This window comes from Cydia amplana, chromosome 27 (genome assembly GCF_948474715.1).
Source record: "Cydia amplana chromosome 27, ilCydAmpl1.1, whole genome shotgun sequence".
Taxonomy (NCBI): Eukaryota; Metazoa; Arthropoda; class Insecta; order Lepidoptera; family Tortricidae; genus Cydia; species Cydia amplana.
In genome coordinates, this window is record NC_086095.1 from 1,048,056 (window position 1) to 1,062,950 (window position 14,895).

At 38.1% G+C, this 14,895-nt stretch overlaps 1 protein-coding gene across 1 annotated transcript; it reads left to right on the forward strand.

Moving 5' to 3' along the window:
- Window positions 1-329: 329 nt before the first annotated feature.
- On the forward strand, window positions 330-12,504 carry LOC134660390 (zinc finger protein 184-like). The gene is made up of 8 exons (XM_063516124.1): window positions 330-1,637; window positions 2,300-2,441; window positions 4,293-4,473; window positions 6,015-6,122; window positions 7,056-7,236; window positions 9,582-9,734; window positions 10,351-10,449; window positions 12,286-12,504. Exons 1-8 carry the CDS (start codon window positions 444-446, stop codon window positions 12,502-12,504), a joined length of 2,277 nt encoding a protein of 758 aa, XP_063372194.1. The 5' UTR covers window positions 330-443.
- Window positions 12,505-14,895: the final 2,391 nt, after the last annotated feature.

Below are 14,895 nucleotides of genomic sequence, written 5' to 3' on the forward strand. Positions count from 1 at the left end.
AAATGCCAAAGCGACAATGACTGAAAACCGGTAAAAAAATCAATGAGAACAACATTGTTCTAGTGATGCATCAGTGCTACGCATTACCGGTTTGAGGTAAACGACATATCGTATTCCCATTATTTATTTATGCGCATTCAGTTTTTACTTTGTGTTTTCATCATAAATAACGTTTAGCATATTACTCAATCTAAGTAGTACTAAGATTTTGAATGATATTTAATCATAAAAAATGCCGAATCAACCAATCGATCGATTTTAATAAACCGGAATCCATGTACAAAGTCAATCCTTATCACTTATTTATCACCGGTTTTTGGGTGGACGAGAAATATGTCAAAATGGCTTTCTACACTGTTTGCGTTCGTGTTTACTTTACGATTTTAACTCACAAAATGGACTTTAAATCTAAATAGTGTGTTTATTTGAGTGTTGAACTAGTTATGTTACACAACAGTGGGCCTTACGGGCCGAACGATGTACCTATAAATATGGGAATGCCTGTGAATATGGCTCAAATGTCAAATCCAATGAATTTAGGGCAAAACTTGAGTAACTTGCCCAAAATGCCTCAACAAGCACCTGAAACTGCAGCCCCTGTTTACGATATACCGGATTATCGATCATTCGGTCACCCGCCGTTCAATATGGGGCATCCCATGAGCCCTTTTCCAAATTATCATCACCTGAACTTTGAAACAAACTATGTCCATCCAAATCCTAATTTGCCACATAATACGACGCCAAGCAGTCTTGAAAACAACATTCTGCCCATGAATTTGAATACACACAGCGAACACGGGCCTAGTTTGATGAATTACCACAATTCGGAAAGCAAAAAGTTCGATGTAAACAACTTGCATTACATTGAGAGTCTCAGTCGGAAGGTACCAATAAATATACCTCAATCACATACTAAAGCGTACCAAAAACATCAAGGACTGGAGACAAATCATGCTCAGTATAATACAGTACAAGAAAATCCATTCTACAATTCAATAAAAGTACCAGAAAAATCTTTGATTGACGCTAATAGAAGAAAAAGCTTAGAGAATACTGTGAAACTTATTGAAGATATACTTATAAATAGTACACCTAAAGATAAGTTAAAAAATGTGAATACTGAATCTATTTTAAATAACACATTAAACAAATCTAGTTTGGATATGAGAAACACGAAATTACATAGAATAGACGAAGAGTTACAAAGCACAAATGTTAATTTAAGTCATAATATAAGCACACATGACTCTAATTCCAATACCGATTTGCTAAGAAAAATATTGGAAATTAAAGATACAAAATCTGAAATCCATGGTTTAAATTTGACCAGTAATAACTCCCCAACCAAATCTATTGATTTAAATACAAAACTACAAAATCTGGAACAAGATCATACTAAAACAAAGAAAACGGTCATTAATGAATTGCCCGATGATTTTAGTAAAACTGACAATGAAATAACTAAAATACAGAGCGAAATTCAATGCAAACCTTTAAGACGGAGTCTTATAAATAATAACCAGACGGAAAAAGAGGAAAGACAGAGAGAGGATGGGTCTGTTTCAGAGAAAGAAGACTTAATAGCAGAAGTTGACATTAAGAATGAGATTATTGAAGATGTTGTCCACGTAAAGGTACTCTTTTTCTTCTATTTTTTTAACTCTTTGAACACCACACTTATTGTGCGCGGCGCGTCATTGTGAACCTTGTCGGAATGCACGAAGGTTGATATTGGGCTGTAGCTGCGCGCGTCTTAGGCGATCAAAGGGTTGACACTGAATATCAATTTACTAGTAACTTTTGTTTACATAGCAAGTTCTATTGAATGACACTTTATGTAAGTTTTCAACTTCTCATGCGTGATCATTGAACATTGTTAATCTCTTTTTGGGCTGATTTATGGGAAGATTTATTTTGGAATCTGGATGCCACTGGTGGCATGAATTAAATAATTAATATGTTACTGATTATTAATACAAAAAAAATCTAATTGGAAAGAGTTTTGAAAATATCTTTATTTCAAATAATAGACTCGCAGCAGAATTTTTATCTCATGTCACTAGACACTAGAGTGGTTCCTAACCTGGGGGTAATTACCCCCGTGGGGGTAAAACTGGTATTTTACGGGGGTAATAAGCTAACCTAATATAACAATACAACAAACGTACACATTTTATTTTTTATTACCATTGGGAGGAGGGGGAAAATCAGGTTCCCTAGTCATAGGGGTGACCGGACTGAAAAGGTTAGGAACCACTGCACTAGCCAAAAATAAACAACTCTTTCTTACTTATAGATGGAGCTGGTGGAATGCAACAAAAGCCAGAGTCGACCATTCCTAAAAGACAGTAACGCTATACCGAGAGATGTTATAGACGCTGATGCAGTTATAATTGATGAGAATAATGTGGCAGTAGCTAAGGAGGCTGCGAAAAAGGGTATGATTTTTTTTTATAAATTATAAATGGGCTTACTCATGACCACAGACTAGCCGAGGCGAAGACGTGGCCTACAATGGAGCGAGCCCGCCCAGAAGGTGCCTGTTCACCCTTGATTTGAAGATTAGTGTAGGTGCGTGCGTGCGTGTATGTGTTTGTGTGTGTGTGTGTGTGTGTGTGTGTGTGTGTGTGTGTGTGTGTGTGTATTAAATTTATATGCGGTTTTTAATAATTATAGTTGGTCAAACCAAATTGTCAGTAAATAAGAACAAAAAAACTATACTCATCCTTTTCTTTTGGGTGCTAGTACGTGGGTCATACCATAGAGAAAAAAATACATAGAGTGCTCACTCCATACATCAGTTTTAGTACCAAAAAGACTATTAGCATCTAGCATCGAGTAGCGGAACTATCAATACTGCTACTTGACAATAGATGTCGCCACCAACCGGAAAGTCTTATGCTGTTGAGATAAGACTTTCCGGTCGGTGCTACATCTATTGTCAAGTAGCAGTACTGGTAGTTCCGCTACTCGATGCTAGATGCAGACACTGAAATTAATAGTCTGAACTGATGTATGGAGTGAGCACTCTATGTATTTTTTTCTCTATGGTCATACTGAAAGTTTCTGGATTCTGATATATGAGAAAACTTATTTTTTCTAAGTGGCCAGTCCAGGAACTTTCAGTATGACCTTAGTACTAGTGTAAGACAAAGACACAGTTGAAATGAGACAGTCCTTTGCCAAACTATATTTGTAAAGCAGTTGCTACTATTTTTTTTGTTTATAAACAAGTTTTTGAGCGGTGGTTCTTAGAAATGTTTTTATTAAAATCTGTTCATTTTATTCAGTTAAGGATTTTAAAATAATTCAAATAAAAAAAGTAACCACAATGTACAAATCGCCTATAAGAAACTTTTGCGCTTAAATAACTACCTACGCTTACAGAATTATTATTTATATTTTTTATGAAACTCTGCATAAGGGACGCCACTACCACAATCCATCACAATCTGAGGGTCTACCGCAGACGAGAGAGACGAAATTTTGTTATCTAACCTCTCTATCACTTGCATATTCGAGTGATAAAGAAGCAGATAGCCGAGTTTCACTTTTCGCGTTTCCCGGTAGGCCCTTTGTAAACAAACCGCCTTGATGTATCAATGTCATATTTTATTGTCTGTGAAAACTTGTCAAAAAACAATTTACGGCACAGTAAGTAAGTTACTCTATGGCCTATGGTTTACGATGGGCACTAGTGCTGCACTCTGGCGGCAGAACATTGCAGTAATACACAGACAAGACATCCTCTAGACTGAGCATAGTAGCGCTACCCCCTCTGCCACAAATATACAGTAGTTTTACTCCATCTTCGAGTCAAAGTGTCTTTGTGTGACGTCCGTGTGTTTGAACCAGTAAGAGAAATATAGTAAGACAAGAGTGCTCACTCCATACATCAGTTCAGACTATTAATTTCAGTGTCTACATCTAACATCGAGTAGCGGAACTATCAGTACTGCTACTTGACAATAGATGTAGCACCAACCGGAAAGTCTTATCTCAACAGCATAAGACTTTCCGGTCGGTGCTACATCTATTGTCAAGTAGCAGTACTGATAGTTCCGCTACTCGATGCTAGATGCTAATAGTCTTTTTGGTACTAAAACTGATGTATGGAGTGAGCACTCTATGTATTTTTTTCTCTATGGTTTGAACGGACCAATCACGGCACGGGACTCGCTCACCTCGTCCCCCGCACCCCACCATTTTTGGCAGCATCGGTTTCATGATTGCTCTAAACTCCGTCTAGAGGATTCCTAGTCTATGGAATACGGCCTATTCTATTCCAGGCTCAAATCCAAAGACCTACTTCGAATGCTCACACTGTGGGGTCGTCTTTAGACACCCGAAGCGGTTCCTGGTCCACACGAGATGGCACACGTTCGGATTGACCAGCGAGACGAGACACAGAATGGAGAAAGAGAGAGAGCTCAAGAAGAGTATGAAGAGAGAAGCTAGGATCGTTGAAAGGTAAATTATGTGCTTTATTTTATTATGTATTCATTCATTTATTCATATATAAAACCAGGGATGTTGCGAATATCCGTATCCGCAACCGCGGAACTTCCGCATTATTTTCAACATCCGCATCTGCATCCGCATCCGCATAAAATCGATGCGCATTGAATGCGGATGCAGATGTGGAACAGGTCGGTACAGGAACGTCTTAGCATCGGCGTAAGTGCTAGACTGCTAGGTAATTTAGTCATTAGCCAAAAAACCTATTAGAAATTAGCAGTCAAGCGTGAGTGGGACTTAATGTACGGAACCCTTGGAACGCGAGTCCGACTCGCACTTGGCCGGTTTACTGAAATAAAAATTACTAAAATGTAATATTTGACGTTTTTTATGTACCTATCTTGACATCCGCATCCGCGTCCGCGGATGTGAGCCTTTAAAAATCCGCATCCGCGGATGTCAAAAAATCGGCATCCGCAACATCCCTGTATAAAACAATTACAATGTTACCTATAAATGCGCTAAACTGGAGTAACCAGTTTGGCGCACCGCGCTCTATTTCTTAATTGATAAGGAATATTACGCAAAACCATAGACAAGAATGCTCACTACATACATCAGTTTTGTTACCAAAACGATTATTATTTTCATAGTCGACATCTAGCATCGAGTAGCAGAATTATAAAATAACAGACGTAATGGTAACAAAACTGATGTAATTATGGAGCACTCTATGTCTGCTTAATTCTCTTTGGACATGGTATAAGAAACAGGCGGAAATTTTTAAAAATGTAGGCGCGAAAGGTCCTCCCGAACGAAGTGGGTTTTCCAGAGTACCTATAGAATCCGAAATGCGTCTATTTAGGAAATATTTGTTGGAATTTTTTGGTATAGAATGCTTTTTACTCATTGAAAGAATTTTCAGACTATATGCCGCTTTATTAAATTTTATTAAATTTAGTATAAGGTCGTAAATGTCTTATTTTTGCATACTGCATGATAGGTCATAAGAATCTAGTCATAATAGGTAATACTCAGTATTTCTATGCCTATTCAGGCAGTATGTGCTGTTCAGAAATCGTTTTATAACATGTTTATTGTACCACATTCAAGAAATAAATAAATGATTGATTGATTGATAACTTTTAGGGTTCCGTACCCAAAGGGTAAAAACGGGACCCTATTACTAAGACTCCGCTGTCCGTCCGTCCGTCCGTCCATCCATCCGTCCGTCCGTCCGTCCGTCCGTCCGTCCGTCTGTCACCAGGCTGTATCTCACGAACCGTGATAGCTAGACAGTTGAAATTTTCACAGATGATGTATTTCTGTTGCCGCTATAATATATCAACAAATACTAAAAACGGAATAAAATAAAGATTTAAGTGGGGCTCCCATACAACAAACGTGATTTTTGTCCGAAGTTAAGCAACGTCGGGCGGGGTCAGTATTTGGATGGGTGACCGTTTTTTTGCTTGTTTTGCTCTATTTTTTGTTGATGGTGCGGAACCCTCCGTGCGCGAGTCCGACTCGCACTTGGCCGGTTTTTTTTTTAGATTGAACGCCAAAGAAGTGAAAGATGGCGCCGAGGGCGAAGCGCACCCGTGTAAGGACTGCGACAAGGTGTTTTCAGTTAAAAGCAGCCTCAAAAACCACCGGCAGAAGTAAGTATCTATTACCCAATTATTTTAATGATTCCCCAATTCTCCATACGTATAAAAAGTACAAAATGTCCATACAAAATCCATACTAATAATATTATAAATGCGAAAGTGTGTCTGTCTGTTACCTCTTCACGCTTAAACCGCTGAACCGATTGTAATTTGGTATGGAGATAGTTTGGGTCTCAGGGAAGGACATAGGCTAGTTTTTATCTTAGAAATCACCGTTTATGGGGGTGAAAAGGGAGGTGGAAATTTGTATGGGAAATTGATTAAAAACAGATTGGGTAAAAATAAGCTGTCCAAATTACTAACTCCACGCAGACGAAGTCGCGGGCGAAAGCTAGTGGTAATATATTGTGACGTCACTATGTAACGTTAGAAGCCGTTACGATGTACGGAAAACAAGGAAATTGCGATTATGTCGGTGAAATATTGCGTTTATGTATATTGTTGGCATACAATATTTTATGGTAGGGAATCGAATGGTACCATAATTTTTATCTATTTGGAAGTTTTTTTTTTAACTTTAAGGTCTTGATTATCCCCGTATATCTAATCTATCTATCTAATCTAATACCTTTAAACGAGCAATTCTTGTTTATTTATTTATTTATATATATATTTCGGCAATCTCGGAAACGGCTCTAACGATTTCGATGAAATTTGCTATATGGGGGTTTTCGGGGGCGAAAAATCGATCTAGCTAGGTCTTATCTCTGGGAAAACGCGCATTTTCGAGTGTTTATATGTTTTCCGAGGAAGCTCGGTCACCCAGATATTTTTTTTAAATCTCCAATGTATTGTGATAAATTGCTCATTTTCTATCTATTTAACTTGATTTAGTTATAAAATTCAACATGTGTCAAATACCCTATTTCATTGCTTGGTATTACACCTATATACGAAGTAATAATAACTCAATATCTGCCCCAGATATCACCCGACTAGAGTGCGCGAGTGCAAAATATGCAAGGCGTCGGTGACGGGGTGGATGGCGCTGCGCGCGCACGTGGCGGCGCACGCGGCCGGGGCGGCGCCGGGGCACGCGTGCCCCGAGTGCCCCAAGCGGTTCAAGTACGCGCACTCGCTCGCCAAACACAGGGACACACATCTGGTAAGACCACTGACAATCCAACCTCTAGACTGAGCTTAGGCCAATTCTTTCATGAAACCAATGCTGCCAAAAATACGGGGGTGCGGGGGGACGAGGTGAGCGAATCCCGTGCCGTGATTGGTCCGTTCAAAGACACGGACCAATCACGGCACGGGATTGACTCGAAGATGGAGTAACGCTACCGTATGTGTGGCAGAGGGGGTAGCGCGACTATGCTATGTCTAGAGGTTGGATTGTCTGTGGGTAAGACATACACAGGACACGTGCGAATCGGACTCACCCACCGAGGGTTCCGTACAAATTTAACTTATTTTATACAGAGTCATTATTGGACCGTTAGCGATATTGTGCGAGGTGATTAGGTAGGTCATACTGAACAACTTTTTCTATGGGACCAACACCGAAATTCCAAAAAATAATTTGGCCTTCCCATAGAAAACGTCGACATCCACTCGACCAAAATGTATGAAACGGCAATTTTTTTTTTGTGATTTCGGAGTTGGTCCCATAGAAAAACTTGTTCAGTATGGCCTACCTAATCACCTCGCACAATATGGCTAACGGTCCAAAAATAACCCTCAAATTTATAGTTTTGAGATTTTTCCCTGTATTTGTAGCATAGAGAAATATAAGTATAGAAAAAGTGGTAACTCCATTCTATACATCAGTTTTCTTGCCAAAACGCGAGTTCGGTTTAAAGATATTTTATTTTCTCAAAAAGAATAACAGTAATTCACTTACATGAAAAAAGAAAGAGCACGTAGTAACTCTATACACCAGTTTTCTTACCAAAATGCGAGTTATTTCGAAGTCGACATCTAGCGTCAAGTATCGGACATTATCAGTTCTGCTAGTTGACAATAGATGTCGTGGCAAAGTAAAACTTTAATGCTCGACAATTTTCAGCTAATATTATAACCGGATGCACCGGAAGTCTATTTTCAACTCCTTCTGCTTATAATATTAGTTGTAAATTGTTTTAGTAGTACATTTTTCGTCAGTAGCGAAACTTTATGCCATCTGGTGTCAAGTAGCGGTACTGATAATTCCGCTACTTGACGCTAGATGTCGACTACGAAATAACTTGCGTTTTGTTAAGAAAACTGATGTATGGAGTTACCACTCTTTCTTTACTTATATTTCTCTATGCTCTCTAGCGATAAGACCGCATGTCATTTAAATCTGGCTTTATGTATTATATTATACCAATTAGGTATGTGTCTTTTATTGTAAATTTTGTTTGTGGTTGAGTAATAAAGAGGATGTACATATACAGGGTGATTCATGAGACGTGAGCAGAACTAAGCCTACACAATCAGTAAATGTAAACGAATCGTTCACCACAATAATTAAGTAAAACAAACACGCTTTTTTCTGTTATTATACTTTTTGGTAAGGACAAATTTAATTATCTACAATCATGGATACCCTACAACATTTAATTAACAAAGATAAAACCTTTTTAACCGTTATGACAGCACATTGAGCATGAAGAAAATAAAATGTCACACTTTAGTGAGATACGATTTTTCAAAAGTAACCAGTCTCCGATGACATTCAATTTGGCACTTGTTATGTGTAGCCGCCGTGCAGGTCAGGAGCTCGACGACTCAAATAAAAAGCTTCAATTCTTATAGTGAACTGATATAATTTTCCAAGTACTGGTTTACAAGGGTTCTTGCCAAAACGGTTAAATGTAGAAGTGGTGGATATTGTATGAAGGCTGATGAGAGAGTCATTTTCATAATTTGAATAGTACAAAAGGTGGTTTAAATTTAGGTGCCTCTAATTGGCCGCGATACATAGTATGTGGAGCGCTCCTATTGGCGCTTAAGAAAAGCTTCCGAATACTAGCCGAGCCCGACGGCCGCGTTTAGCTACTGCATTAGGAATATAGGTATTGAGATTTTATACAAATATAAAGGTTGCGTTCGCAACATTATGGATAAAACAAAGAGGGTGACCATAAATGTCGTAAAATAAATTAAAACTTTTTTTTAAACATACTGTATTGTATTACCTATATCGGTTCTATAGCACAGAATTCTGTAGGTATTTATGTACAACAATGAAACCAGCTTGGTCTCTTCAAGTTGTGTTATATTTTTTCGCGGTTAATACGCTTTTCAGCGTAAGGATGACTCATGTTAGACCGGTCCGTGCCCGGGCCGGAACTTCCAGCACTTAATTTTCTGTTAAAAGCATCACGTGATCACCTGTCATCTGTCATAGAAAAGTAGGCGCCGGAAGTTCCGGCCCGGACACGGCCCGGTCTAACGTGAGTCATCCTAAGACGCGTTTATGACGTGGTCTCTAGAATTTTTCACTACGTACGACTTTTGCAGGAAAAAACACATAGCTGCGAGCAATGCTCGAAGAAATTCGGGTCGCAGGCGCTACTGAAGATGCATATGAAGTGCCATGAGCGGGCCGCCAGGGGCGCCACCTACAGGTGCACTTACTGCGGAAAAGGCTTTTTCGAGAGCTACAACTTGCAGGTACTTAATAGCTAAAGGACTATGGGCCCGATTCGGATTTTGAACTATTAGTCTGACGACTGGTCTGGCCTAGTGGGTAGTGACTCTGCCTGTTAAGCCGCGGTCCTGGGTTCGAATCCCAGTAAGGGCATTTATTTGTGTGATGAGCAACAGATATTTGTTCCTGAGTCTTGGGTGTTTTCTATGTATTTATGTATTTGTATATTATAAATATCGTTGTCTGAGTACCCACACTTAGGGACTTAGTCAATCTGTGTAAGAATGTCCTATTTATTTATTAGACATCACCAAGATATGTCAGTGTCAAACAAGTGTCAAAAGTTACGTTTTTTTAAGAAATGTCACTTACAGTCTTATGTTATAACTTACAAATGTAAGAATTTATTCATACATATTCGCATAGCTACTTACAATCTTACGTTAGTAACTTACAAATCTAAATTCAGCCTGGGCTATAACCGCGAAAATCGAAGTTCGCAAATTGCGGGCACCCGTCTCTGTCTCTCTAATTACGCCTTCATTGGAGTAAAAGAGAAAGATCCCCGCAATTTGCGAATTTGCGGTATTCGCGGTAGCCCCCCTGGGTTTGACAAATATTTAACTGTACATTTGTCAGGTGCACGAAAGAACACATCGCAACGAACGCCCCTTCACCTGCGATATCTGCAAGACCAGCTTCGGAACCAATTCTAGTCTCAAGCGGCACATTAAAGTGGTGAGTAAACGTTTACTATACCTGGAAACCATACGCCTGCAAGCACTGCAAACCAAAGTTGGGTATTATACAATACCCAATTTTGGTTTGCAGTGCTTGCAGGCGTTGGTTTCATACGTATGTAAACACTTTATTGTACATAAGATAGGTTAAGATACAAGTAAAAGAAAGTATACAATTTACAAAGGCGAACTTATCCCTATAAGGGATCTCTTCCAGTCAACCTTTGAGCAATTGAGAGTAGACAAATGAAAATGACAGACAAACGAACACTATGTACAGGAAAGTAAATTATGGTTCAATTATAACCCAAGTAAATAATTAAAACCTTTAGCCTATATTCTAATATAAATTGTATTTGACTGTATTTAAAATAAATTATTTTACAGTACATATGGGGCTACTTTTCCGCACTAGTGCGTAAAATAGCACTTTTCGTGCGTATGTCGAAACTTTAAAGTGCCATATGTACTGTAAAACGTTGTTCGATACACGTGCGAATAGGTAATTCGCAACTCGTGTCGATTTAAAACACTCCCTTCAGTCGTGTTTTAATTTATCGCCACTCGTTTCGAATTTCCTCTTATTCGCACTTGTATCGAAAATAACTATTACACCATGCATGAAATAAAGCACCAGAAGATTAATAGAGAAACGTGGACAGCAGTTATTTTTAGACACCACATCTACACCTATTTTACACGACACCTATTTTAAAACCCGTATAAAACTATAAAGAGTAGGTAATTTGATTGTGACGTCACATGCTAGTGTTTCATATAAATTCCATAGTAGCGTAATCGTTCTGACAGTTCGAAAAAAGAAACTGATTTGACTAGTAGTCAAATACCCTGTTGTTTTCCATCGTATTTTCTCGGAAACATTTGTATTTGTCATGCTACTTCAGTCAACCTCAGCACTTTTTGTACCGAGCGAGACATAGAGAAAAAAATACATAGATTGCTCACTCCATACATCAGTTATAGTACCAAAAAGACTATTAGCATCTAGCATCGAGTAGCGGAACTATCAGTACTGCTACTTGACAATAGATGTAGCACCGACCGGAAAGTCTTATCTCAACAGCATAAGACTTTCCGGTCGGTGCTACATCTATTGTCAAGTAGCAGTACTGATAGTTCCGCTACTCGATGCTAGATGCTAATAGTCTTTTTGTACTAAAACTGATGTATGGAGTGAGCACTCTATGTATTTTTTTCTCTATGCCCCAGTGTACATACCTAATAACATATTACTATTAACCTTTTAACCGCTAGCAAATTTTGATCGAGCGTGCTTGTGTCGCCACCGACAGTAATTGTACCACGCAGAGTAAGGTTGGCATAGTTACGGGAGTTATAAATGTGCTGTAAAAACCAAATCAGATCTTTGTCTTATTTATCAGACTGTGGCGAATTGAGCTGGACATGTAATGTCTTATATGAGCGTTTTCCAAAAAAAGTGTACATTTCATTCATGTCTTCAAAATATTGACTTCTTGGGCTCATTTTACTCAGAATCATTTGTACATTCACGCCTCATACATGAAAAAATGTGTCCCAAAATTTTGTATGAAAAAATTTCTTTCCAGTGCGTCACGTTCATACAAATAAAAAAATAATTCATACAAGAATGTGACGATCTGGAAAGGAATTTTTTGGACACATTTTTTTATGTATGAGGCGTGAATGTACTAATGATTCTGAGTAAAATGAGCCCAAGAAGTCAATATTTTGAAGACATGAATGAAATGTACACTTTTTTTGGAAAACGCTCATATATCAGACTCTGGCGGTTAAAGGGTTAAGGATAAAGCTAATAAACCTTCACTTTTAGTCTCACAGTACCTCAAAACCCTACACCTGCGAAACATGCCACCGGAGCTTCGCGTCTAGCACAACTCGCGCGCGGCACACGGCCCGCGCGCACGGCGACGCCTCCGCCTTCCCCCACAAGTGCACGCTCTGCCCGAGGCAGTATAGTGCCCTAAAGGAGCTGCAGAGACATATAGGGAAGACGCATAAGGAAGAAAGAGATAGGGGAGAAATAGGGTAAAAAAGGCTATTCTTACACTCGCCATGTTAGTCATTTTCTAGGTTTTCGGCCTAACATATACCTTATGTCTTTGCAATAAGGTGGATAATCAGTTAACACCATCACAAGTGCACGCTCTGCCCGAGACAGTACAGCGCGCTAATGGAGCTACAGAAACATAGGGAAGAGAGAGATAGAAGAGAAATAGGGTAAAAAAAAAAACACTAAAATGTAGTCATGTTAGTCATTTTCTAGGTTTTCGGCATAATATGGCTAACCATAAATGAGGAGTGTCTTTTTAAAAGGGTTTATTTTTTTCTTAGCGGTACTTCTAGAGAGAACCTTGCTCAAGAAAACTTAAGGTCCAATTTAGAAATAGATTCCCAGAAAAAATAAACCCTTTTGAAAAGACACTCCTCAAATATACCTTATGTCTTTGCAATAAGGTGGATAGTCAATTAACACCCTCACCAGTAGTAGTGCCCTAAAGGAGCTGCTGAGACATATAAAAAAAAACACTGTAGTAAGTGATCATGTTAGACGTTAGTCGAAAGCTATTCTGACAGTCGCCATGTTAGTCATTTTCTAGGTTTTCGGCCTAACATGGCTGACCATAAATATACCTTATGTCTTTGCAATAAGGTGGATAGTCAGTTAACACCCTCATAAGTGCACGCCGTGTCCGAGACAATACAGTGCGTTAAAGGAGCTCCTTTAAGAGACATAGAAAAGACGCATAGGCAGAGGTGTCTCACTCCGCGATTTCGTCGCTTTGCTACAGGTAGCTAAAAGTACATCCGTTCGGCCCCACTTTTGGGGAAAGCCATAAGCCGCGCGTGGCGCTGTCGCCACCTAGCGGCCATATCTGTGCTGATCGTCACAGACGCGTTTTGTTAGAGTGAGTCTTCTGTACTTAGTACTATTATTTATTCTGTGGCATAGGGAAGAGAGAGATAGAAGAGAAATAGGGTAAAAAAACACTGTAGTAAGTGATCATGTTAATCGAAAGCTATTCTTACACTCGCCATGTTAGTCATTTTCTAGGGTTTCGGTCATGGCTGACCGCTATATTTCGGGGATCTCGGAAACGGCTCTAACGATTTCGACGAAATTTGCTATATGGGGGTTCTCGGGGGCGAAAAATCGATCTAGCTAGGTCTTATCTCTGGGAAAAAGCGCATTTTTGAGTTTTTATATGTTTTCTGAGCAAAGTTCGGTCTTCCAGAAGATCCAGATATTCAAATTAATATGACATTAACTTATATTCTTTGAAATACCTACTTAGGCATAGTATTCGGGGGAATCCGAAGAATTACAAAAATGTATCTCTGAAAATGTCCATGTAATTTTTTTTATACTGACATTAAAAGTACATTTTATCTAACAGTGTCGAATTTCGTATAGTATTTAGCCGACATTGGCAAAGTAGTAGATTTGTCCATATGGAAAGATGTATATAAATGTAGGTAAATATATGAAATCTGTAAGTAAGGTAAAACGAATTAATTCATAATAAGAAATCTCAAAAATCGTCAGCATCGGCCGATTTACGTAAAGCGTGGTATAAAAGGCGAAATTAAATCAATGACAAAACTTATCGTTAATTCTTCAGCCTATATTATATGTGATAGATTTCTTTTAAGCGATTAGACCGCCTGTTTATATTTTTACGATTAGACCTTGGCAAAGTAAGTGGATTTGTCCATATGGAAAGATGTATATAAATGTAGGTAAATATATGAAATCTGTAAGTAAGGTAAAACGAATTAATTCATAATAAGAAATCTCAAAAATCGTCAGCATCGGCCGATTTACGTAAAGCGTGGTATAAAAGGCGAAATTAAATCAATGACAAAACTTATCGTTAATTCTTCAGCCTATATTATATGTGATAGATTTCTTTTAAACGATTAGACCGCCTGTTTTGACGATGCAAAATGCTGATTCAGCCATTAACTAGGTAGGTATAATTTATAATTTGTATATATTTTGATGATGCATGAAATTAAAAATTATTGTAAATATACAATGACATAACTACCATTAGGTAATCGCACTTTTGCATGTTCTAATTTAATTTTTATTTTATTTTATTATTATTATCTTTTTTTTTTAGTTCAGTATTAAGTAGTAATGTATTAATTTTCCAAATTGTAATGTATTAATTCTTATTTAGACATTGACGATGCAAAAGCGATCCAATGGATCCTACTTGAATAAAGTTATTTTTATCTTTATCTTTTAATATACCTTTTTTTATATAATTTTATGTACATTAAATAACTTTCCATCAAAATTGGTTTGGCCGATCAAACTATTGTTTTAGTATATCTGGGATGTAAAAACACAGTTTTTCATAATCATAATTTTCATAGTTATAATGACAAAAAATAACACCTATCTAGTATTAAA